Here is a 26,563-nt window from a genome sequence, read left to right as displayed (position 1 = left end):
CCCCTACCAGGCAACACATTGGTTAAAGCTGAGGGTGGATCTGCAGCTGCCTCTGTGCGATGAAATGGAGTCAGCACTGGATCAGGAATCTGTGTGTGTGTGTGAAGGGCTGCAGGCAATGCGAGTGACTTGTGTGTGTTTGGGATGGGGAGGGAGTGTGTATAGTGCGGCTGAGAGAGACCGGAGGGGGGGGGACAGGCAGAGAGTATTCAACACCCAATATTCAGAGAAAATACTGACAAGAGGATTTCATCAATGTTAGCTACTCATTCAGAAACATTGTATCTAATCCCCTCATTTGATACTGATCTGTAATTAGCTCCTTGTACCACCCCCTCTTACACCCACTCAGTCAGAAAGGAAGGACAGAGGTCCATGTTGTACTCGTAGAGGGCTGACCCCATGTCACATGACTGCTGTGACGCTAATGAATCCCAGTAGAGAGACACACACACCAGAGTAATGTTGGGAGTGGGAGTTGACACAGATATTGCTTATCACTTGTGCTGGTAAGGGAGTTCAGACAACCACACAGGATTCACAGTGTCAGTCAGTATAATGCAGTGTCAGTCAGTATAATATAATGCCTTGTCAGTCAGTATAATATAATGCAGTGTCAGTCAGTATAATATAATGCCTTGTCAGTCAGTATAATATAATGCAGTGTCAGTCAGTATAATGCAGTGTCAGTCAGTATAATGCAGTGTCAGTCAGTATAATGCAGTGTCAGTCAGTATAATATAATGCAGTGTCAGTCAGTATAATATAATGCAGTGTCAGTCAGTATAATATAATGCAGTGTCAGTCAGTATAATGCAGTGTCAGTCAGTATAATATAATGCAGTGCCAGTCAGTATAGTATAATGCAGTGTCAGTCAGTATAATATAATGCCTTGTCAGTCAGTATAATATAATGCAGTGTCAGTCAGTATAATATAATGCAGTGTCAGTCAGTATAATATAATGCAGTGTCAGTCAGTATAATGCAGTGTCAGTCAGTATAATGCAGTGTCAGTCAGTATAATATAATGCAGTGTCAGTCAGTATAATATAATGCAGTGCCAGTCAGTATAATATAATGCAGTGCCAGTCAGTATAATATAATGCAGTGTCAGTCAGTATAATGCGGTGTCAGTCAGTATCCTGCGGTGTCAGTCAGTATCCTGCGGTGTCAGTCAGTATAATGTGGTGTCAGTCAGTATCCTGCGGTGTCAGTCAGTATCCTGCGGTGTCAGTCAGTATCCTGCGGTGTCAGTCAGTATCCTGCGGTGTCAGTCAGTATCCTGCAGTGTCAGTCAGTATCCTGCGGTGTCAGTCAGTATCCTGCGGTGTCAGTCAGTATCCTGCGGTGTCAGTCAGTATAATATAATGCGGTGTCGGTCAGTACCATGCGGTGTCGGTCAGTACCATGCGGTGTCGGTCAGTATCCTGCGGTGTCAGTCAGTATCCTGCGGTGTCAGTCAGTATCCTGCGGTGTCAGTCAGTATCCTGCGGTGTCAGTCAGTATCCTGCGGTGTCAGTCAGTACCATGCGGTGTCGGTCAGTACCATGCGGTGTCGGTCAGTACCATGCGGTGTCAGTCAGTATAATATAATGCCTTGTCAGTCAGTATAATATAATGCAGTGTCAGTCAGTATAATATAATGCAGTGTCAGTCAGTACCATGCGGTGTCAGTCAGTATAATATAATGCCTTGTCAGTCAGTATAATATAATGCAGTGTCAGTCAGTATAATATAATGCAGTGTCAGTCAGTACCATGCGGTGTCAGTCAGTATAATATAATGCCTTGTCAGTCAGTATAATATAATGCAGTGTCAGTCAGTATAATATAATGCAGTGTCAGTCAGTATAATATAATGCAGTGTCAGTCAGTATAATATAATGCAGTGTCAGTCAGTATAATATAATGCAGTGTCAGGCAGTATAATATAATGCAGTGTCAGTCAGTATAATATAATGCAGTGTCAGTCAGTATAATATAATGCCTTGTCAGTCAGTATAATATAATGCCTTGTCAGTCAGTATAATATAATGCAGTGTCAGTCAGTATAATATAATACAGTGTCAGTCAGTATAATATAATGCAGTGTCAGTCAGTATAATATAATGCAGTGTCAGTCAGTATAATATAATGCAGTGTCAGTCAGTATAATATAATGCCTTGTCAGTCAGTATAATATAATGCAGTGTCAGTCAGTATAATATAATGCAGTGTCGGTCAGTATAATATAATACAGTGTCGGTCAGTATAATATAATGCAGTGTCAGTCAGTATAATATAATGCCTTGTCAGTCAGTATAATATAATGCAGTGTCAGTCAGTATAATATAATGCAGTGTCGGTCAGTATAATATAATGCAGTGTCAGTCAGTATAATATAATACAGTGTCAGTCAGTATAATATAATGCAGTGTCAGTCAGTATAATATAATGCAGTGTCAGTCAGTATAGTATAATGCGGTGTCAGTCAGTATAATATAATGCGGTGTCAGTCAGTATAATATAATGCAGTGTCAGGCAGTATCCTGCGGTGTCAGTCAGTATCCTGCAGTGTCAGTCAGTATCCTGCGGTTTTTAGTATCCTGCGGTGTCAGTCAGAACCCCTTTTCTGTGGTGTTGTTTTGCTCTACATTGTTGTTGACCTGCGATGATATATTTGTCTGTGTTTGTGTGTTTGCGGTTGCTTCTTCAGTCAGTCGTTAATGTAGAACACACTCACATAAACACCCTTTCAGTTCATGTGACCTGACCTGTGGCCTGAGCCCCTCGTTAGGCTGTTGACCAATCCTAATCTAATCTGGCTCCGGAGCTACCTGAGATGATTTAACCCTACAGGCAGTCAGCAAGGTGTTTACCTCTCTCCCGCTGACACACACACACACACACACACACTGCCAGTACCAACTGGCTTTGAAACTCAGCAATGGCAATGGACGTTACCATGTGTTACCTGCTCCACTGAGCCTGCACTGGGAGTCTGGGCTGCATCATGTTAGCTCTCCACTGAGCCTGCACTGGGAGTCTGGGCTGCATCATGTTACCTGCTCCACTGAGCCTGCACTGGGAGTCTGGGCTACATCATGTTAGCTCTCCACTGAGCCTGCACTGGGAGTCTGGGCTGCATCATGTTAGCTCTCCACTGAGCCTGTACTGGGAGTCTGGGCTGCATCATGTTAGCTCTCCACTGAGCCTGCACTGGGAGTCTGGGCTACATTATGTTAGCTCTCCACTGAGCCTGTACTGGGAGTCTGGGCTACATCATGTTAGCTCTCCACTGAGCCTGCACTGGGAGTCTGGGCTGCATCATGTTAGCTCTCCACTGAGCCTGCACTGGGAGCCTGGGCTGCATCATGTTAGCTCTCCACTGAGCCTGCACTGGGAGTCTGGGCTACATCATGTTAGCTCTCCACTGAGCCTGCACTGGGAGTCTGGGCTACATCATGTTAGCTCTCCACTTAGCCTGCACTGAAGTTAACACATTTGAATAATGCAACACGGCATGTAGAAATATTGAAACTGTTATTTACTGTTCGCAAAACAATGTCCATGAAGGCTTATAGACCTTACAATGCAAGAAGATACCGATAGCTTCCAGCTTTGTAGGCTAACATTCCTTGCTAGCTGAAGCTAACAAATTCATTACCCAGGTTTATTCATTCACTTAGTCGGGCTCTCTCGCGCGTGTCTCCCAAAGACTATCTGTTGCCTCCAGTGAACTGATTGTGTAAATAGGGCTCCGAGGGGCCGCCCCCTTCTTGCCTTGTGAATGACATCATTACTGGTTAAAGAGACAGCGTGCACTTTTATAAAATAAGTTACTTCTATGCAAATCTTGTTGATCAGTGCAATAAAATAAGTTACTTCTATGCAAATGTTGTTGATCAGTACAATAAAATAAGTTACTTCTATGCAAATGTTGTTGATCAGTACAATAAAATAAGTTACTTCTATGCAAATGTTTTTTTTTTTACCTTTATTTTACTAGGCAAGTCAGATAAGAACAAATTCTTATTTTCAATGACTGCCTAGGAACAGTGGGTTAACTGCCTGTTCAGGGGCAGAACGACAGATTTGTACCTTGTCAGCTCGGGAATTCGAACTTGCAACCTTTCGGTTACTAGTCCAACGCTCTAACCACTAGGCTACCCTACCGCCCCAAATGGAAGGGGAACAGATTGTTTTTAATCTGTAGCTCCATGAAATCAGCCAAAATAGGCTCAATAACTCAATGCATAGACACACTCCAATTGAATGTACGCTAGCCTGTATTGTGAATAGGTCTAGGCTACTTCTAGGTTTACCCAGTTTATCAATAGATGAGAGATTTACCATTCAAATAAATTATTACCATTATGTTATGTAGTTATTAGATTGCTAAAAAAAATAAAAGTCAAATTGATTGTGTGATTGTATAATTTATTTATTAATGTACACATGGCTGTCTGAAAAATGGATGTAAAAAATATATTTATAATTTTATGCTGTTCAACTCAAAAGATTCAGCAGAGCAGTAGTGGAGTTGATCAAATCAAATTGTATTCGTCACATTCTTGGCAAACAAAAGGTGTTGACACTGTCTGGTTTAAGGGCCGTTCTGTGCCTTTGGCTAATACGCCTTCTTTTTCTGCTGTGGTATTGTTTTGATATCGAGTAGCGTGATACTAAACCTGTTATCGGTATCCAAGTCAAAGTTCTGGTATCGTGACAACACTAGCGTGTGTGTGAGCGCTCTTGCACAGTGCAGTGTATTCTTGCCAGATTGGCAGTAGATGAAGTGTGTGTGTGTGTGTGTGTGTGTGTGTGTGTGTGTGTTGCCTGGGTCACCTTGTTAGAAAGTAACATTTAGTGATTTCAGAGCAAACCTGGGTCAAACATACATACCAAATACTGACTGACCTGGGTCAAACATACATACCAAATACTGACTGACCTGGGTCAAACATACATACCAAATACTGACTGACCTGGGTCAAACATACATACCAAATACTGACTGACCTGGGTCAAACATACATACCAAATACTGACTGACCTGGGTCAAACATACATACCAAATACTGACTGACCTGGGTCAAACACATATACCAAATACTATTATAATTACCAAATATCCTATTACTAAACCCTCCCCCTCCCACAGTGTGTCCCACCAGCTGTAAGCACCGGGCCTGTACCAGAGACCACCAATGTTGCCATGAACAGTGTCTGGGAGGCTGCTCTGAGCCCCACAACAGCAGCAGCTGTGTTGCCTGCAAGAACCTCCAGCACCAGGTAAAGTTGGGATGACTTCAACACACCTTTCACAATTACATTAGTTGATTGTTTATGTGTGTGTGTGGGGGGGGGCTGATGTAGATGCTTCTATATACAACGCCAAGAGAAATTCCTTGTGACTTGTTGCATAACAATCGTGTTTCTGATTTTAGATGTTAGAGATGATTCATTATTTAAAGGTCCAAAAACTTAAAGCAGTCAAAAACGTGATGTTTCTGTGTTTTCTATACACTACATGTCCAACAGTAGGTGGACACACCTTCAAATAACTGGATCCGGCTATTTCAACCACACCTGTTGCTGACAGGTGTAAAGAAAAAATGGAGTATGCAGCCATGCAATCTCCACAGACAAACATTGGCAAGTAGAATGGCCTTGCTGAAGAGCTCAAGTGACTTTCAATGTGGCACTGTCATAGGATGCCCCCAAATATCTTCCCTGCTGGAGCTGCCCCGGTCAACTGTACGTGCTGTTATTGTCAAGTGGAAACGTCTAGGAGCAACAACAGCTCAGCCGCAAAGTGGTCGGCTCCACAAGCTCACAGAACGGGATTGCCAAGTGCTGAAGCATGTAGCGCGTTAAAATCGCCTGTCCTCGATTGCAACACTCGCTACCGAGTTCCAAACTGCCACTAGAAGCAATGTCAGCACAATAACTGTTCGTTGGGAGCTTCATGAAATGGGTTTCCATGGCCGAGCAGCCGCACACAAGCCTAAGATCACCATGCGCAGTGCCAAGTGTCGGCTGGAGAGGTGTAAAGCTCGCCACCATTGGAGCAGTGGAAACGCGTTCTCTGGAGTTAGGAATCACGCTTCACCATCTGGCAGTCCGACAGACTGATCTGGGTTTGACGGATGCCAAGAAAACGCTACCTGCCCAAATGCATGGTGCCAACTGTAAAGTTCAGTGGAGGAGGAATAATGGTCTGGGGCTGTTTTTCATGGTTCGGGCTAGGTCCCTTAGTTCCAGTGAAGGGAAATCTTAACGCTACAGCATACAATGACATTCTAGACGATTCTGTGCTTCCAACTTTGTGGCAACAGTTTGGGGAAAGGCCCTTTCCTGTTTAAGAATGACGATGCACCCGTGCATAAAGCGAGGTCCATACAGAAACTGTTTTTCAAGATCAGTGTGGAAGAACTTGATTGGCCTGCACAGAGCCCTGACCTCAACCCCATCGAACACCTTTGGGATGAATTGGAACGCCGACTGTGAGCCAGGCCTAATCGCCCAACATCAGTGCCCGACCTCACTAATACTCTTGTGGCTGAATGGAAGCAAGTCCCTGCAGCAGTGTTCCAACATCCAGTGGAAAGCCTTCCCAGAAAAGTGGAGGCTGTTATAGCAGCAAAGGGGGGACCAACTCCATATTAATGTCCATGATTTTGGAATGAGATGTTGGACGAGCAGATGCCCACATACTTTTGGTCCATGTGTATATCCACACTGAGGTCGGAATAATATTGTGAATGTGATAATGCTCTTCTCGTGTAAGAGTTGTTTAAAAAGACCGCCTGCTATTTCAGCCTGCATAGGTGGGAAGGAGTTTTGGCCTTGTTTGTTTAAGCAAGTCTTGTTTATTTAAACTATTATGTCATATCTGCTATTACAAATATCACCTACATTTAGTTATTTTACATTCCCAAATGTTCTAATTGATTAATCTAACTCATCCATATTCCTTACTACCAGGAGGCCTGTGTGGACCGCTGTCCGCAGGGATACTATACCTACAGGGGCTGGCGCTGCGTCCCCTTCTCCTTCTGCCAGGACCTCCACAACAAGTGTCAGCATAGCAAGAACAGCGACTGCCACCAGTTCGTCATCCACAATGGAGCCTGTATACCAGAATGCCCCTCCGGGTATACTACTGTAAACTCCTCCACGTAAGTTCATAGTACAGTACTATATACTACTGTAAACTCCTCCACGTAAGTTCATAGTACAGTACTATATACTACTGTAAACTCCTCCACGTAAGTTTATAGTACAGTACTATATACTACTGTAAACTCCTCCACGTAAGTTTATAGTACAGTACTATATACTACTGTAAACTCCTCCACGTAAGTTTATAGTACAGTACTATATACTACTGTAAACTCCTCCACGTAAGTTTATAGTACAGTACTATATACTACTGTAAACTCCTCCACGTAAGTTCATAGTACAGTACTATATACTACTGTAAACTCCTCCACGTAAGTTCATAGTACAGTACTATATACTACTGTAAACTCCTCCACGTAAGTTCATAGTACAGTACTATATACTACTGTAAACTCCTCCACGTAAGTTCATAGTACAGTACTATATACTACTGTAAACTCCTCCACGTAAGTTCATAGTACAGTACTATATACTACTGTAAACTCCTCCACGTAAGTTCATAGTACAGTACTATATACTACTGTAAACTCCTCCACGTAAGTTCATAGTACAGTACTCTATACTACTGTAAACTCTACCACATAAGTATATAATACAGTACTATATACTACTTACTGTAAACTCTACCACGTAAGTCTATAATACAGTACTATATACTACTGGCAACTCTACCACGTAAGTCTATAATACAGTACTATATACTACTGTAAACTCAACCACGTAAGTCTATAATACAGTACTATATACTAATGTCAACTCTACTACGTACGTCTATAATACAGGCGTGTAGATTGATGAGGGGGAAAAAACAATTGAATCAATTTTAGAATAAGGCTGTAATGTAACAAAATGTGGAAAAAGTCAAGGGCTCTGAATACTTTCTGAAATCAGTGTAATTACAAATGTGTAGACTGCAAATTGGCCGCAAGAAGCCAAGTTTTAGAACACCTACTCATTCAAGGGTTTTTCTTTATTTGTATTATTTTCTACATTGTAGAATGATAGTAAAGACATAAACTATGAAATAACACATATGGAATAATGTAGTAACCAAAAAACGTGTTAAACAAATCATACATCATTTTATTTGAGATCCTTCAAATAGCCACCCTTTACCTTGATGACGGCTTTGCACTCTCTTGGCATTCTCTCAACCAGCTTCACCTGGTTGAGAGTTCCCACATATGCTGAGCACTTGTTGGCTGCTTTTACTTCACTCTGCGGTCAGACTCATCCCAAACCAAATCCTTTTTACAGTCTTTATGTCCACCAATCTATTATTATTTTTTTTTAATTCTCAGAAAACTTGGGGGGCCAAATTAAATCACCCTCAGGCCGCCGGGTTGGGGAACCATGCCCTATCCTATGAGGGTGTGTTATCTGATGTGTGCTCTCTCCCTCTCGTCCTGCAGGTTGGTCTGTACTCCGTGTGCTGGGCTATGTCCTAAGGTGTGTATGGGCCTGAAAATGGTGGACTCTGTGACAGCAGCCCAGGCTCTGAGAGGATGCACCGTTCTCAACGGCAGCATGGATATCAACCTTAGAGGAGGAAGTGGGTATTAGGGGCTCATGTTCAACTTTCTGCTGTGGGTGTGTGTGTGTGTGTGCGCGCTTCCAATGTAACTTTTGAGTTAATGATGGGTATGTGTGTGTAGATAACATAGCAGCAGAGCTGGAGGCTAACCTTGGACAGCTGGAGGAGATTACAGGCTTCCTGAAGGTCCGGCGCTCCTACGCTCTCGTCTCGCTCTCTTTCCTCCGCAACCTACGGGTCATCAGAGGGGACACACTGATGGACGGGTAAGTTGACTTTCTTCCTGACCCTACTGTTCACCTCCTCTTCCTTATTCTGCTCACCTCCTCTTCCTTGTACTCCTCCTCTTCCTCCCCCACTTCCTCCTCCTCCTCCGTCTCCTCTTCCGCCTCCTCCTCCTCCGCCTCCTCTTCCTCCTCCTCTGCCTCCTCTTCCTCCTCCTCTGCCTCCTCTTCCTCCTCCTCTGCCTCCTCCTCCTCTGCCTCCTCCTCTTCCTCCTCTTCCTCCTCCTCTGCCTCCTCTTCCTCCTCCTCTGCCTCCTCTTCCTCCTCTGCCTCCTCTTCCTCCTCCTCTGCCTCTTCTTCCTCCTCCTCTGCCTCCTCTTCTTCTTCCTCTGCCTCCTCTTCCTCCTCCTCTGCCTCCTCCTCTGCCTCCTCTTCCTCCTCTGCCTCCCTCTTCCTCCTCTTCCTCCTCCTCTGCCTCCTCTTCCTCCTCCTCTGCCTCCCTCTTCCTCCTCTGCCTCCTCTTCCTCCTCCTCTGCCTCTTCTTCCTCCTCCTCTGCCTCCTCTTCCTCCTCCTCTGCCTCCTCTTCCTCCTCCTCTGCCTCCTCTTCTTCTTCCTCTGCCTCCTCTTCCTCCTCCTCTGCCTCCTCCTCTGCCTCCTCTTCCTCCTCCCTCTCCTCCTCCTCTGCCTCCTCCTCTGCCTCCTCCTCTCCTCCTCTTCCTCCTCCTCTGCCTCCTCCTCTGCCTCCTCCTCTGCCTCCTCCTCCTCCTCCTCTGCCTCCTCCTCCTCCTCCTCTGCCTCCTCTGCCTCCTCTTCCTCCTCCTCTGCCTCCTCCTCCTGCCTCCTCTTCCTCCTCCTCTGCCTCCTCTTCCTCCTCTTGCCTCCGCCTCCTCTTCTTCCTCCGCCTCCTCTTCTTCCTCCGCCTCCTCTTCTTCCTCCGCCACCTCTTCTTCCTCCGCCTCCTCTTCTTCCTCTGCCGCCTCCTCTTCTTCCTCTGCCGCCTCCTCTTCTTCCTCTGCCGCCTCCTCTTCTTCCTCTGCCGCCTCCTCTTCTTTCTCTGCCTCCTCCTCTTCCTTCACCTCCTCCTCTTCCTTCTCCTCTTCTCCCTACTCCTCCTCTTCTCCTCCGCTTCTTCCTCTACCTCCTCCTCTTCCTTTACCTCCTCCTCTTCCTTCACCTCCTCCTCTTCCTTCACCTCCTCTTCTTCTTCCTCCGCCACCTCCTCTTCTTCCTCCTCCGCCACCTCTTCTTCCTCCTCCACCTCATCTTCTTCCACTTCCTCTTCTTCCTCCTCCACCTCATCTTCTTCCACTTCCTCTTCTTCCTCCTCCGCCACCTTCTCTTCTTCCTCCTCCACCTCATCTTCTTCCTCCTCCTCCACCTCCTCCGCCTCTTCCTCTTCTTCCTCTGCCTCTTCCTCTTCTTCCTCCGCCTCCTCCTCCTCTTCTTCCTCCGCCGGCCCCTCTTCCTCCAGCTTCTTCCTCCTTCTACCTCCACATCCTTATATTTTAATGTTAAAATATCTGTTAAATGTTTGAATAAATCAATTTAATGTGTGTGTTGCTTCCCAAGGGGCTACTCGTTCTACGCACATGACAACCAGAACCTGCGTCAGCTGTGGGACTGGACCCAACACAGCCTGAGCATCCTGCAGGGACGCATGTTCTTTCAACTCAATGCTAAGCTCTGCATGTCAGAGATACGCAAGATGGAGGAGGTGACGGGCACCATGGACAGGCATACCAAGAACAACATCGTATCGAAGACCAACGGAGACCAGGCCTCCTGTAAGAACCGTACAGTCTGAGTACACACACACATTTGTTGTGTTTCACAGACCTAGGACAGTATAGTACTTACCATATCCTCTGATAGTGACTGTGTGTGTCTCTGTGTGTGTGTGTCTCTGTGTTTGTGTGTGTGTGTGTGTCTCTGTGTGTGTGTGTGTGTCTGTGTGTGTGTGTGTCTCTGTGTGTGTGTGTGTGTGTGTCTCGGTGGTGTGTGTGTGTGTGTGTCTCGGTGGTGTGTGTGTGTCTCGGTGGTGTGTGTGTGTGTGTGTCTCGGTGGTGTGTGTGTGTCTCTGTGTGTGTGTGTGTGTGTCTCGGTGGTGTGTGTATGTGTCTCGGTGGTGTGTGTGTGTGTGTGTCTCGGTGGTGTGTGTGTGTGTCTCGGTGGTGTGTGTGTGTGTCTCGGTGGTGTGTGTGTGTGTGTGTGTCTCTGGTGGTGTGTGTGTGTGTGTGTGTGTGTGTGTGTGTGTCTCGGTGGTGTGTGTGTGTGTGTCTCGGTGGTGTGTGTGTGTGTGTCTCGGTGGTGTGTGTGTGTGTGTCTCGGTGGTGTGTGTGTGTGTGTCTCGGTGGTGTGTGTGTGTCTCGGTGGTGTGTGTGTGTGTCTCGGTGGTGTGTGTGTGTGTCTCGGTGGTGTGTGTGTGTCTCGGTGGTGTGTGTGTGTCTCTCTCAGGTGAGAATCAGGAGTTAAGGTTCACTCAGGTGCGTGCTACACATGATAAGATCATGATCAAGTGGGAACCGTTCTGGCCTCCCGACTTCAGAGACCTGCTGGGCTTCATGGTCTTCTACAAGGAAGCGTAAGTACAGTTGTGTGTGTGTGTGTGTGTGTGTGTGTGTGTGTTGAACATGACTGTGATGCCTGACATTTCGGCAGCCAGTGATTGTCAAGCAAATAACTGCGGTCTCACAGTAATTGACTGTTAGTTAACATAAACACATTTAGCATCTCCTGGCTTCCACACAGTCTACAAGCCACTGATGCAGAACGTAGGAACAGACCGTAGGAACATCTACATGTTAAAAAAATAGCCTACACCTTCACAATAAATCCATGTAATATAGCCTACACCTTCACAATAAATAAATGTAATATAGCCTACACCTTCACAATAAATCCATGTAATATAGCCTACACCTTCACAATAAATCCATGTAATATAGCCTACACTATCACAATAAATCCATGTAATATAGCCTACACCTTCACAATAAATCCATGTAATATAGCCTACACCTTCACAATAAATCCATGTAATATAGCCTACACCATCACAATAAATCCATGTAATATAGCCTACACCTTCACAATAAATCCATGTAATATAGCCTACACCTTCACAATAAATAAATGTAATATAGCCTACACCTTCACAATAAATCCATGTAATATAGCCTATACCTTCACAATAAATCCATGTAATATAGCCTACACCTTCACAATAAATCCATGTAATATAGCCTACACCTTCACAATAAATCCATGTAATATAGCCTACACCTTCACAATAAATCCATGTAATATAGCCTACACCTTCACAATAAATCCATGTAATATAGCCTACACCTTCACAATAAATCCATGTAATATAGCCTACACCTTCACAATAAATCCATGTAATATAGCCTACACATTCACAATAAATCCATGTAATATAGCCTACACATTCACAATAAATCCATGTAATATAGCCTACACTATCACAATAAATCCATGGAATATAGCCTACACCTTCACAATAAATCCATGTAATATAGCCTACACCTTCACAATAAATCCATGTAATATAGCCTACACCTTCACAATAAATCCATGTAATATAGCCTACACCTTCACAATAAATCCATGTAATATAGCCTACACCTTCACAATAAATCCATGTAATATAGCCTACACCTTCACAATAAATAAATGTAATATAGCCTACACCTTCACAATAAAGCCATTATTTATTTTAGACCGGTCTAAAGAAACATGATATGAAGAGAATGTAGTCTATTGAGCCTCCCGAGTGGCGCAGCGGTCTAAGGCACTGCATCTCAGGGGTTGAGGCGTCACTTCAGAGGTGGAAGAATTGTTCACATTTACTTTTCGTCAGCCAATAAGATGAGTAGGCCTAACGAACAACAAAAAGCACCAGCCTATGTTCATCTACTATCCCCCCAGTGTACAAAAGTTGACATTTTCTATTGGTCAACTCGTCCTTCTGTGTGAGAAATAAATAATTCAAACATAGTCTGGGACAGTTGTGGGATGCGATAGATCTCAAATTAATACAACCACTAGCATCAACAAAACACATTTCTATGCAATGAGGCTGACTCAACCGATCAGAACGTTCAGCTTGATATATGATCAACTATCAGGCTATTTATTCACATGATAAGTGGAGCAGTGTGCACACGCCACTAGGCTATAAGAGCGAATGTTTCAGTAGCAGGAAAACACCATTATAAAAAAAACTGACCACAAATAACTATGTATGTAATGCTTTTATTATAAAGGTGCATTTTCTATGGTGAAAATGATCTTCCCCAAACTGGAAACTGCTTATATATGCCAGTTACTCTAATCACGTTGTAAAGTGGATTAATGTGCTTCATTTTATGAAGTTATTAGTCCACTTTAGTTGTGATATATACCTTATCAGAACAAATAGGCCTATGGGCTAGGCTCCATGAGGTATGCAACTTCGATAAACATTTTTAAAAAGGCATTGTTTCTTGCCTTACACTGGGGATCATTCACAGCTAATAGGCTAATATTGTCACTATCAGACTATTCTTCATTTATTCTGGTTTAAATAATATATGTGTGAAATTAGTTTTGATTTAGAATGGACCATTATCATTCACCTGTCTCGAAACAGGGGCAGGGAGAAAATACACTTCATTTTTATGCTAACACTATGGGTCGGGACCAGAACACCCGCCAAATGCGGGTAGATTTTGTCATTTGCGGGTAATGTCTATTTCACAAGCCACATTGGCGTGTGGTCACAGTCAAATTGACCCGAAATGCTAAGTGTCGCTTTGTCTTCGTGTTTCTTGGTCAGGTATATAATTTAGTTTGATGTTAGTTTGAGTTTGCTGTAACTTTCTGCTTCTTGTGAAGAGCATTCTGAGATTTTCTTTTTCCCCTCACAGACAAGGAAGTGCCCAGTTACCACAGTAACGGCACATCCCTTTAAAAATGGGCAGCTGAACATTTTCGACTGGAGACCTTTAAGGGTGCACTGTGCTTGATTGAGCATAGATCATTCCAGAAACCTTTTATTCATGGTCTTTAAGTCATTTCATTCATTCATAAATGAATTGAAATACTTGAATTGATCTCCCAGATTTGTTTGTGTGCTTCTACTTGTCTACTTAGGAACACATCGTGTACTCCTCGTCAACGTAGAGCCCTGAACTATAGTAGTTAATGAGCCGTATCACTCTTCAACGTAGAGCCCTGAACTATAGTAGTTAATGAGCCGTATCACTCTTCAACGTAGAGCCCTGAACTATAGTAGTTAATGAGCCGTATCACTCGTCAACGTAGAGCCCTGAACTATAGTAGTTAATGAGCCGTATCACTCTCGTCAACGTAGAGCCCTGAACTATAGTAGTTAATGAGCCGTATCACTCCTCGTCAACGTAGAGCCCTGAACTATAGTAGTTAATGAGCCGTATCACTCTTCAACGTAGAGCCCTGAACTATAGTAGTTAATGAGCCGTATCACTCGCCAACGTAGAGCCCTGAACTATAGTAGTTAATGAGCCGTATCACGTCAACGTAGAGCCCTGAACTATAGTAGTTAATGAGCCGTATCACTCGTCAACGTAGAGCCCTGAACTATAGTAGTTAATGAGCCGTATCACTCGTCAACGTAGAGCCCTGAACTATAGTAGTTAATGAGCCGTATCACTCGTCAACGTAGAGCCCTGAACTATAGTAGTTAATGAGCCGTATCACTCGTCAACGTAGAGCCCTGAACTATAGTAGTTAATGAGCCGTATCACTCGTCAACGTAGAGCCCTGAACTATAGTAGTTAATGAGCCGTATCACTCGTCAACGTAGAGCCCTGAACTATAGTAGTTAATGAGCCGTATCACTCCTCGTCAACGTAGAGCCCTGAACTATAGTAGTTAATGAGCCCTCGTCAACGAACTGAACTATAGTAGTTAATGAGCCGTATCACTCGTCAACGTAGAGCCCTGAACTATAGTAGTTAATGAGCCGTATCACTCGTCAACGTAGAGCCCTGAACTATAGTAGTTAATGAGCCGTATCACTCCTCGTCAACGTAGAGCCCTGAACTATAGTAGTTAATGAGCCGTATCACTCGTCAACGTAGAGCCCTGAACTATAGTAGTTAATGAGCCGTATCACTCGTCAACGTAGAGCCCTGAACTATAGTAGTTAATGAGCCGTATCACTCCTTGTCAACGTAGAGCCCTGAACTATAGTAGTTAATGAGCCGTATCACTCGTCAACGTAGAGCCCTGAACTATAGTAGTTAATGAGCCGTATCACTCGTCAACGTAGAGCCCTGAACTATAGTAGTTAATGAGCCGTATCACTCGTCAACGTAGAGCCCTGAACTATAGTAGTTAATGAGCCGTATCACTCGTCCAACGTAGAGCCCTGAACTATAGTAGTTAATGAGCCGTATCACTCGTCAACGTAGAGCCCTGAACTATAGTAGTTAATGAGCCGTATCACTCTATGTCAACGTAGAGCCCTGAACTATAGTAGTTAATGAGCCGTATATCAACGTAGAGCCCTGAACTATAGTAGTTAATGAGCCGTATCACTCGTCCAACGTAGAGCCCTGAACTATAGTAGTTAATGAGCCGTATCACTCACTTCGTCAACGTAGAGCCCTGAACTATAGTAGTTAATGAGCCGTATCACTCGTCAACGTAGAGCCCTGAACTATAGTAGTTAATGAGCCGTATCCTGTCAACTAGAGCCCTGAACTATAGTAGTTAATGAGCCGTATCACTCGTCAACGTAGAGCCCTGAACTATAGTAGTTAATGAGCCGTATCACTCGTCAACGTAGAGCCCTGAACTATAGTAGTTAATGAGCCGTATCACTCGTCAACGTAGAGCCCTGAACTATAGTAGTTAATGAGCCGTATCACTCGTCAACGTAGAGCCCTGAACTATAGTAGTTAATGAGCCGTATCACTCGTCAACGTAGAGCCCTGAACTATAGTAGTTAATGAGCCGTATCACTCGTCAACGTAGAGCCCTGAACTATAGTAGTTAATGAGCCGTATCACTCCCTCGTCAACGTAGAGCCCTGAACTATAGTAGTTAATGAGCCGTATCACTCGTCAACGTAGAGCCCTGAACTATAGTAGTTAATGAGCCGTATCACTCGTCAACGTAGAGCCCTGAACTATAGTAGTTAATGAGCCGTAGTCAACGTAGAGCCCTGAACTATAGTAGTTAATGAGCCGTATCACTCCTTCAACGTAGAGCCCTGAACTATAGTAGTTAATGAGCCGCATCATCACTCGTCAACGTAGAGCCCTGAACTATAGTAGTTAATGAGCCGTATCACTCTTCAACGTAGAGCCCTGAACTATAGTAGTTAATGAGCCGTATCACTCGTCAACAACTATAGTAGTTAATGAGCCCTGAACTATAGTAGTTAATGAGCCGTATCACTCGTCAACGTAGAGCCCTGAACTATAGTAGTTAATGAGCCGTATCACTCGTCAACGTAGAGCCCTGAACTATAGTAGTTAATGAGCCGTATCACTCCTCGTCAACGTAGAGCCCTGAACTATAGTAGTTAATGAGCCGTATCACTCGTCAACGTAGAGCCCTGAACTATAGTAGTTAATGAGCCGTATCACTCGTCAACGTAGAGCCCTGAACTATAGTAGTTAATGAGCCGTATCACTCGTCAACGTAGAGCCCTGAACTATAGTAGTTAATGAGCCGTTCGTCAACGTAGAGCCCTGAACTATAGTAGTTAATGAGCCGTATCACTCGTCAACGTAGAGCCCTGAACTATAGTAGTTAATGAGCCGTATCACTCTTCAACGTAGAGCCCTGAACTATAGTAGTTAATGAGCCGTATCACTCGTCAACGTAGAGCCCTGAACTATAGTAGTTAATGAGCCGTATCACTCTCAACGTAGAGCCCTGAACTATAGTAGTTAATGAGCCGTATCACTGTCAACTAGCCCTAGTAGTTAATGAGCCATCACGTAGAGCCCTGAACTATAGTAGTTAATGAGCCGTATCACTCGTCAACGTAGAGCCCTGAACTATAGTAGTTAATGAGCCGTATCACTCGTCAACGTAGAGCCCTGAACTATAGTAGTTAATGAGCCGTATCACTCGTCAACGTAGAGCCCTGAACTATAGTAGTTAATGAGCCGTATCACTCGTCAACGTAGAGCCCTGAACTATAGTAGTTAATGAGCCGTATCAACTAGAGCCCTGAACTTTAATCAATCGTCAACGTAGAGCCCTGAACTATAGTAGTTAATGAGCCGTATCACTCGTAGAGCCCTGAACATGAGCCGTATCACTAGAGCCCTGAACTATAGTAGTTAATGAGCCGTATCACTCGTCAACGTAGAGCCCTGAACTATAGTAGTTAATGAGCCGTATCACTCGTCAACGTAGAGCCCTGAACTATAGTAGTTAATGAGCCGTATCACTCGTCAACGTAGAGCCCTGAACTATAGTAGTTAATGAGCCGTATCACTCGTCAACGTAGAGCCCTGAACTATAGTAGTTAATGAGCCGTATCACTCGTCAACGTAGAGCCCTGAACTATAGTAGTTAATGAGCCGTATCACTCGTCAACGTAGAGCCCTGAACTATAGTAGTTAATGAGCCGTATCACTCGTTTTTGTGGCACTTTGTTGATTAGTGATGTTCTGTTCCATCTGTTTTACTATTGGATCTAAAATTATAACCTGGGTGGTTCCAGCCCTGAATGCTGATTGGCTGACAGCCGTGGTATATCAGACCGTATACCACGGGTATGACAAAACATGTATTTTTATCTGCTCTAATTACGTTGGTAAACAATTTATAATAGCAAGAAGGCACCTCAGGGTTTTGTGGTATATGGCCAACATACCACGGCTAAGGGCTGTGTCCAGGTACTCCACGTTGCGACATGCTTAAGAACAGGCCTTGGGATATTGGCCATGTACCACACCCCCTCGGGCCTTATTGCTTAAATACATTGGTTAAAAAAACACAGGTCGCAAAAATTAAACCACATTGCTTCTTAATAGTTACATATTTATCAGGTTTTGTGTGTGTGTGTGTGTGTATATATATATATATATATATATATATATATATATATATATATATATATATATATATATATATATATATATATATAGAGAGATATTCACCTTTTTAGTATGAACTGTCTCTCTCTCTTCCCCTCTCTCAGGCCTTACGCCAACGTGACAGAGTTTGATGGCCAGGATGCGTGTGGTTCCAACTGGGTGATCATTGACCTGGACCCTCCAGCCCGGGCAACAGAGGCAAACGCACAACAGGAGCCAGGTAATGTTTTATTCTCTCCTGTGTTGGTAAGGATAGACACTGTTGAAAACATGGGAGGGAGGGGAGGAGGGGGGGTGTTGCACTCAATATTGTCCGTGCTGCAACACATAACAATACTAATAATGATACCTAATGACTTTATTGTCCATATGGTGAAATGTAGTTTGCAGCTCTTTGCACACATTAAAACGTATCATATCATATACACTGTAGTTGTACGGTAGGAGGAACAACAAGTGTTGGGCTCAATATTGTCCGTGCTGCAACACATAGCTAACAATACTATTGTTCCTTCCAGGTACCTTGATCTTGGCTTTGAAGCCCTGGACGCAGTACGCCATCATGGTCAAGACCCAGCTCTCTGCCTCTGATGAACACCAGGTCCTCGGGGCCAAGAGCAAGATCACCTACGTCAGGACAGACGCCACCAGTAAGACCTTCCTTCGAGATATAGCTGATCCCATCTCCTGTTTCATTAGCTTGAGGCAGCTAGATGTACTGTACACCCCCCCCGGACAAGACGCTAGTCTATCGCAGGGCCTTCGCTCCAATCCATGTCCTTAATGCTGAGTTCCAAGCAGAGAGGCATCGGGTTCCATTTTAGAGTCTTTGTTATGACTCGACCAGCGATCCCCAACCTTCTAACCACAAGGCCGCCACTCTAACCACAAGGCCGCCACTCTAACCACGAGGCCGCCGCTCTAACCACAAGGCCGCCGCTCTAACCAGAAGGCCGCCGCTCTAACCACGAGGCCGCCGCTCTAACCACGAGGCCGCCGCTCTAACCACGAGGCCGCTGAGTTGGTTTTCTCAGTTCTTTATTAATTCATGTCTGTCTATTTAGTGATCTTAAGCCTTCCCCAAACCCCTAATCAAGACAATAGGTGAGTGGACAATCCAACCAGTCAGTCAGCTTAGTAGGTTAGGTTCTCCAGGGTTGAGGGTGGGATTTGAAAACCCCGGGTTGGGATAAGTGGTCTAAGAGCTACAACTTACGGTAGATTGGCTCTTGTCCTCTGCCTCAGCTTTTAGCTGTTGAGGTGTGTCAAAGCTAAAGATATAAGAACAAGGAAGAGGAAGTTGATGATGAGCTAAGAGTACGGCCTGTACCTCCCTGTCTCATTGTCTCTCTGTCTTGTGCCAAATGGCTGAAGTCACTAGTTACTCAAGCAGAGCTCAGAAATCGTCTGTCACCCTGTGTGTGTGTGTGTGTCATCCTGCGTGTGTGTGTGTCATCCTGCGTGTGTGTGTGTGTGTCATCCTGCGTGTGTGTGTGTGTGTGTGTGTGTGTCATCCTGCATGTGTGTGTGTGTGTGTGTGTGTGTGTGTCATCCTGCGTGTGTGTGTGTCATCCTGCGTGTGTGTGTGTGTGTGTGTGTCACCCAGCGTGTGTGTGTGTGTGTGTGTGTGTCTCCAGTGGACAAACCGGTTTTGGTTTCATCAACAACAGGTGTCTGTTGTGTCATCTCCTTCCTGATAAACCACATCACAGTGTGTTATCATATTATTATAGTGTTATTACAGTGTAGCCGCATGACATGCAGCCTCACACCTGGCACAGCACTGGCTGGCATGATGCGTTGGCTGGGACACCACCATCAGAGCCCAGCGGGCAGGGAGGAGGGCAGGGAGGCAGGCAGGGAGGAGGGCAGGGAGGAGGGCAGGGAGGCGGGAAGGAGGGAAGTAAACGGTCGTTTACTGTAGTTTTGGTTTCACCCTCCTTGTCTCTAGACAGGTCCCAGATCTAGAGTTTCACCCTCCTTGTCTCTAGACAGGTCCCAGATCTAGAGTTTCACCCTCCTTGTCTCTAGACAGGTCCCAGATCTAGAGTTTCACCCTCCTTGTCTCTAGACAGGTCCCAGATCTAGAGTTTCACCCTCCTTGTCTCTAGACAGGTCCCAGATCTAGAGTTTCACCCTCCTTGTCTCTAGACTGGTCCCAGATCTAGAGTTTCACCCTCCTTGTCTCTAGACAGGTCCCAGATCTAGAGTTTCACCCTCCTTGTCTCTAGACTGGTCCCAGATCTAGAGTTTCACCCTCCTTGTCTCTAGACAGGTCCCAGATCTAGAGTTTCACCCTCCTTGTCTCTAGACAGGTAGATCTAGAGTGTCACTCCTCCTTGTCCTAGACAGATCTAGAGTTTCACCCTCCTTGTCTCTAGACAGGTCCCAGATCTAGAGTTTCACCCTCCTTGTCTCTAGACAGGTCCCAGATCTAGAGTTTCACCCTCCTTGTCTCTAGACAGGTCCCAGATCTAGAGTTTCACCCTCCTTGTCTCTAGACTGGTCCCAGATCTAGAGTTTTACCCTCCTTGTCTCTAGACTGGTCCCAGATCTAGAGTTTCACCCTCCTTGTCTCTAGACTGGTCCCAGATCTAGAGTTTCACCCTGCTTGTCTCTAGACTGGTCCCAGATCTAGAGTTTCACCCTCCTTGTTTCTAGCCTGGTCCCAGATCTAGAGTGTCACCCTCCTTGTCTCTAGACAGGTCCCAGATCTAGAGTTTCACCCTCCTTGTCTCTAGACAGGTCCCAGATCTAGAGTTTCACCCTCCTTGTCTCTAGACAGGTCCCAGATCTAGAGTTTCACCCTCCTTGTCTCTAGACAGGTCCCAGATCTAGAGTTTCACCCTCCTTGTCTCTAGACAGGTCCCAGATCTAGAGTTTCACCCTCCTTGTCTCTAGACAGGTCCCAGATCTAGAGTTTCACCCTCCTTGTCTCTAGACAGGTCCCAGATCTAGAGTTTCACCCTCCTTGTCTCTAGACTGGTCCCAGATCTAGAGTTTCACCCTCCTTGTCTCTAGACTGGTCCCAGATCTAGAGTTTCAACCCCCTTGTCTCTAGACTGGTCCCAGATCTAGAGTGTCACCCTCCTTGTCTCTAGACAGGTCCCAGATCTAGAGTGTCACCCTCCTTGTCTCTAGACAGGTCCCAGATCTAGAGTTTCACCCTCCTTGTCTCTAGACTGGTCCCAGATCTAGAGTGTCACCCTCCTTGTCTCTAGACTGGTCCCAGATCTAGAGTTTCACCCTCCTTGTCTCTAGACTGGTCCCAGATCTAGAGTTTCACCCCCCCTTGTCTCTAGACAGGTCCCAGATCTAGAGGTTCACCCCCCTTGTCTCTAGACAGGTCCCAGATCTAGAGTTTCACCCTGCTTGTCTCTAGACTGGTCCCAGATCTAGAGTTTCACCCTCCTTGTTTCTAGCCTGGTCCCAGATCTAGAGTGTCACCCTCCTTGTCTCTAGACAGGTCCCAGATCTAGAGTTTCACCCTCCTTGTCTCTGTCCCAGATCTAGAGTTTCACCCTCCTTGTCTCTAGACAGGTCCCAGATCTAGAGTTTCACCCTCCTTGTCTCTAGACAGGTCCCAGATCTAGAGTTTCACCCTCCTTGTCTCTAGACAGGTCCCAGATCTAGAGTTTCACCCTCCTTGTCTCTAGACTGGTCCCAGATCTAGAGTTTCACCCTCCTTGTCTCTAGACTGGTCCCAGATCTAGAGACTTGTCTCTAGTGGTCCCAGATCTAGAGTGTCACCCTCCTTGTCTCTAGACAGGTCCCAGATCTAGAGTTTCACCCTCCTTGTCTCTAGACAGGTCCCAGATCTAGAGTGTCACCCTCCTTGTCTCTAGACAGGTCCCAGATCTAGAGTTTCACCCTCCTTGTCTCTAGACTGGTCCCAGATCTAGAGTGTCACCCTCCTTGTCTCTAGACTGGTCCCAGATCTAGAGTGGTCACCCTCCTTGTCTCTAGACAGGTCCCAGATCTAGAGTTTCACCCCCCTTGTCTCTAGACAGGTCCCAGATCTAGAGTTTCACCCTCCTTGTCTCTAGACTGGTCCCAGATCTAGAGTTTCACCCTCCTTGTCTCTAGACTGGTCCCAGATCTAGAGTTTCACCCTCCTTGTCTCTAGACTGGTCCCAGATCTAGAGTTTCACCCTCCTTGTCTCTAGACTGGTCCCAGATCTAGAGTTTCACCCTCCTTGTCTCTAGACTGGTCCCAGATCTAGAGTTTCACCCTCCTTGTCTCTAGACAGGTCCCAGATCTAGAGTGTCACCCACCTTGTCTCTAGACAGGTCCCAGATCCTTGTCTCTAGACTGGTCCCAGATCTAGAGTTTCACCCTCCTTGTCTCTAGACTGGTCCCAGATCTAGAGTTTCACCCTCCTTGTCTCTAGACTGGTCCCAGATCTAGAGTTTCACCCTCCTTGTCTCTAGACAGGTCCCAGATCTAGAGTTTCAACCCCCTTGTCTCTAGACTGGTCCCAGATCTAGAGTTTCACCCTCCTTGTCTCTAGACAGGTCCCAGATCTAGAGTTTCACCCTCCTTGTCTCTAGACAGGTCCCAGATCTAGAGTGTCACCCTCCTTGTCTCTAGACTGGTCCCAGATCTAGAGTTTCACCCTCCTTGTCTCTAGACTGGTCCCAGATCTAGAGTTTCACCCTCCTTGTCTCTAGACAGGTCCCAGATCTAGAGTTTCACCCTCCTTGTCTCTAGACAGGTCCCAGATCTAGAGTTTCACCCTCCTTGTTTCTAGCCTGGTCCTAGATCTATTTATTCTAGTCCTTGTCTCTTTGTCAAGCCATGTTGGCTGGCATCCAGGCTACATCGTCTACCTCCTGTCAGGGTTATGTTCCGGTGTGTCCCCTAAATCGTGGCTGCCACTCCAGTAACAAATATAAATGCCACTTCAGTCAGTGTAGATGAAGGGAAGGAGACAGGTTAAAGACAGATCTTTATGCCATGAGACATGGACATGAATTGTGTACACTACATGAACAAAAGTATGTGGACACCTGCTCGTTGAACATCTCATTCCAAAATCATGGGTGTTAATATGGAGTTGGTCCCCACTTTGCTGCTATAACAGCCTCCACTCTTCTGGGAAGGCTTTCCACTAGATGTTGGACCATTGCTGCAGCTTCCATTCAGCCACAAGAGTATTAGTGAGGTCAGGCACTGATGTTGGGCGATTAGGCCTGGCTCACAGTCGGCATTCCAATTCATCCCAAATGTGTTCGATGGAGTTGAGGTCAGGGCTCTGTGCTGTCTAGTGAAGTTCTTCCACACCGATCTCGACAAACCATTTCCGTGTGGACTTTGTGCACAGGGGCATTGTCATGCTGAAACAGGAAAGGGCCTTTCCCCAAACTGCTGCCACAATGTTGGGAGCAGAGAATCATCTGCAATGTAGAGCTTTCCACCACTCCAGCCGACGCTTGGCATGGCGATCTTAGGCTTGTGTGAGGCTGCTCGGCCATGGAAACCCATTTCATGAAGCTCCCGACGAAGAGTTAATGTGCTGACGTTGCTTCCAGAAGCAGTTTGGAACTCGGTAGTGAGTGTCGCCTCCCCGCCGACCGGGCTCTGATGGTGATGTGCCAGCCAATACATCATTCCAGCCACTGCGGTCCGTTCTGTGAGCTGGTGTGGCCTACCACTTTGCGGCTGAACCGTTGTTGCTCATAGACGTTTCCACTTCACAATAACAGCACTTACAGTTGACCAGGGCAGTTCTAATAGGATGGAAATTTGCCGAACTAATTTGTTGGAAAGATGGCATCCAATGGCGGTGCCATGCTGAAAGTCGGTGAGCTCTTCAGTAAGGCCATTCTACTGCCAATGTTTGTCTTTGGAGAATGCATGGCTGTGTGCTCAATTTTATACACCTGTCAGAAACGGGTGTGGCTGAAATGGCCAAATCCACATACTTTTGTATATATAGTGTATCACCCAGGACAATGAAGCCTGCTACTGTGTCTGTCTCCTAGTCAGTCGGTCTCCCTGGGCTATTCATCTGTGATCTTACTTTATTCCTCCTTGTCTCACAGCTGATATCAAATCAAATGTATTTATATAGCCCTTCTTACATCAGCTGATATATCAAAGTGCTGTACAGAAACCCAGCCTAAAACCCCAAACAGCAAGCAATGCAGGTGTAGAAGCACGGTGGCTAGGAAAAACTCCCTAGAAAGGCCGAAACCTAGGAAGAAACCTAGAGAGGAACCAGGCTATGAGGGGTGGCCAGTCCTCTTCTGGCTGTGCCAGGTGGCGATTATAACAGAACAAGATGTTTAAATGTTCATAAATGATAAAATAATAATAATCACAGTGGTTGCAGAGGGTGCAACAGGTCAGCACCTCAGGAGTAAATGTCAGTTGGCTTTTCATAGCCGATTATTAAGAGTGTCTCTACCGCTCCTTGCGGTCTCTAGAGAGTTGAAAACAGCAGGTCTGGGCCAGGTAGCACGTCTGGTGAACAGGTCGGGGTTCCATAGCCGCAGGCACAACAGTTGAAACTGGAGCAGCAGCACAGCCAGTTGGACTGGGGACAGCAAGGAGTCATCATGCCAGGTAGTCCTGAGGCATGGTCCTAGGGCTCAGGTCCCCCCAGAGAAGAGGGAGAGAAAGAGAGAATTAGAGAGAGCATACTTAAATTCACACAGGACACCGGATAAGACAGGAGAAGTACTCCAGATATAACAGACTGATACATTCTACAGTTAAACTTACTGCTAGTTTTATCTTTTGATCAGTCTATGGAAATGTTTTGAGTTCAGTTATTCTGCATTCTGTGATCTGCTGACCTGAACAAGAAGAAGAATAAAGGTATGATTAACCCCTGGTATCCCCGTCCTCCCCTAGAGCCCTCGGTGCCCCTGGACCCCATCTCCTCCTCCAACTCTTCCTCTCAGATCCTCCTGAAGTGGAAACCTCCCACGGATCCCAACGGGAACATCACTCACTACCTGGTGTACTGTCAGCAGCAGGCCGAGGCCAGCGAACTCTACAAGTTCGATTACTGTCAGAAAGGTGAGTCTTTTCTGTGTGTGAACACTTCTATTCTATTTTATTCTGCTGTTATATTCTGCTGTTATATTTTGTTTTACTGTTCTGTTTTACTGTTCTGTTCTATTCTGCTGTTCTATTCTGCTGTTCTATTCAGCTGTTCTATTCTGCTGTTCTATTCTGCTGTTCTATTCTGCTGTTCTATTCTGCTGTTCTATTCAGCTGTTCTATTCTGCTGTTCTATTCTGCTGTTCTATTTTGTTTTACTGTTCTATTCTGCTGTTCTATTCAGTTCTATTCTGCTGTTCTATTCTGCTGTTCTATTTTGTTCTACACTTCTGTTCTTCTGTTCTGTTTTACTGTTCTATTCTGTTCTCCTGTTCTATCTGGTTCATACAGATGATATAGTTATGTGACTATAATTAGTTAACTTCCAGAAAGGTGAGTGTGAAAGGGTCTTTCTCCAGTTGACTCTTCTAGTGATGGAAAATGTATACAGTACAGTATCGCAATCAAATGTATGTTATTTTATAGTTGTTGTTTTTTTCCTATCTAGTTAACTTAAGCTAGCGCTAGTCGGCTGTACCTCCGACAAAACTCTTGTTCTCCAGCTTATCTTCGTTTAAAAAAATGTTTTTTTTAAGTTTTATTAAGTTTTCTTGTTTTTCAATCAACCAACAAAACACATTCCACATTCACAGATGTGGCAAACGTGAATAATACAAAACAAACAAACTTGCAGCAGCACTATCAGCGTTCCTATTAGCTATTTCCAGCCTTAGCTGAGACGACGAGCAAAGAATGAGTTTTTACAGCACCTTACGCAACATGTATCTGCTCATTTCCCTATTCACCCCATTCACTCTGTCCAGTTTGAAATATAGTTGAGTAGCGGAGACCAGAGTCTATCAAACCTGGGCTGTCTCTTGCGGAGGTCATAACTGAGCTTTTCAAGAGGAAGAAAGTCAACAATCTGGTCAATCACCATTTTAAATGTGGGAGAAGAATTAGAAGCCCACAATAGAAGAATACATTTCTTAGCAAAGTTTCTGATAGTCATGAACACATTTTCTCTGTCAGGATCAAGAACAAAGTCCTGCTGGGCATTAAGAAGATAGAGACATGTGGTCGTATCAAACTGTACAGCTAGTATTTTGTGTCCAGCAGTATGTATAGATTGCCAAAACCTGGTCATCTCTCTACAGCTCCAAATTACATGCGTAAAAGAAACGTCCCTTTGTCAGGACCCTGTCTTTCAAAGATAATTCGTAAAAATCCAAATAACTTCACAGATCTTTATTGTAAAGGGTTTAAACACGGATTCCCATGATTGTTCAATTAACGATAAACAATTAATCAACATGCACCTGTGGAACGGTCGTTTAGACACTAACAGCTTACAGACGGTAGGCAATTAAGGTCACAGTTATGAAAACTTAGGACACTAAACAGGCCTTTCTACTGACTCTGAAAAACACTGAAAGGAAGATGCCCAGGGTCCCTGCTCATCTGCGTGAACGTGGCTTATAC

General features: G+C 45.1%; 2 protein-coding genes across 3 annotated transcripts in view; one reads left to right on the top strand and one right to left on the bottom strand.

Moving 5' to 3' along the window:
• LOC115119367 (insulin receptor-like) overlaps window positions 1–26,563 on the top strand; it is a 159,399-nt gene that overhangs the window by 97,191 nt on the left and 35,645 nt on the right. The window contains exons 3-11 of one of the 2 annotated variants that reach the window (XM_065013752.1): window positions 5,144–5,274; window positions 6,970–7,163; window positions 8,580–8,719; window positions 8,823–8,967; window positions 10,496–10,710; window positions 11,381–11,507; window positions 18,135–18,250; window positions 18,549–18,680; window positions 24,890–25,057. In XM_065013752.1, coding sequence (XP_064869824.1) covers window positions 5,144–5,274; window positions 6,970–7,163; window positions 8,580–8,719; window positions 8,823–8,967; window positions 10,496–10,710; window positions 11,381–11,507; window positions 18,135–18,250; window positions 18,549–18,680; window positions 24,890–25,057 — 1,368 coding nt within the window. Of the gene's footprint in view, window positions 1–5,143; window positions 5,275–6,969; window positions 7,164–7,686; window positions 7,704–8,579; window positions 8,720–8,822; window positions 8,968–10,495; window positions 10,711–11,380; window positions 11,508–18,134; window positions 18,251–18,548; window positions 18,681–24,889; window positions 25,058–26,563 lie in introns of those variants that run through there. The other variant, XM_065013754.1, reaches the window with a different exon arrangement.
• LOC135565750 (cilia- and flagella-associated protein 251-like) lies at window positions 9,124–10,283 on the bottom strand (the record flags this gene model as incomplete). The annotated part of the gene is made up of 4 exons (XM_065013755.1): window positions 9,124–9,360; window positions 9,462–9,623; window positions 9,656–9,760; window positions 10,143–10,283. Coding segments are annotated over 4 exons (645 nt in total), but the record flags the coding sequence as incomplete, so codon positions are not given.

The sequence above is a fragment of the Oncorhynchus nerka genome, linkage group LG9b (assembly GCF_034236695.1).
Source record: "Oncorhynchus nerka isolate Pitt River linkage group LG9b, Oner_Uvic_2.0, whole genome shotgun sequence".
NCBI classification, from domain to species: domain Eukaryota; kingdom Metazoa; phylum Chordata; class Actinopteri; order Salmoniformes; family Salmonidae; genus Oncorhynchus; species Oncorhynchus nerka.
Note: the sequence above shows the minus strand (reverse complement) of the source record. Positions and strands in the feature narration are given on the sequence as shown.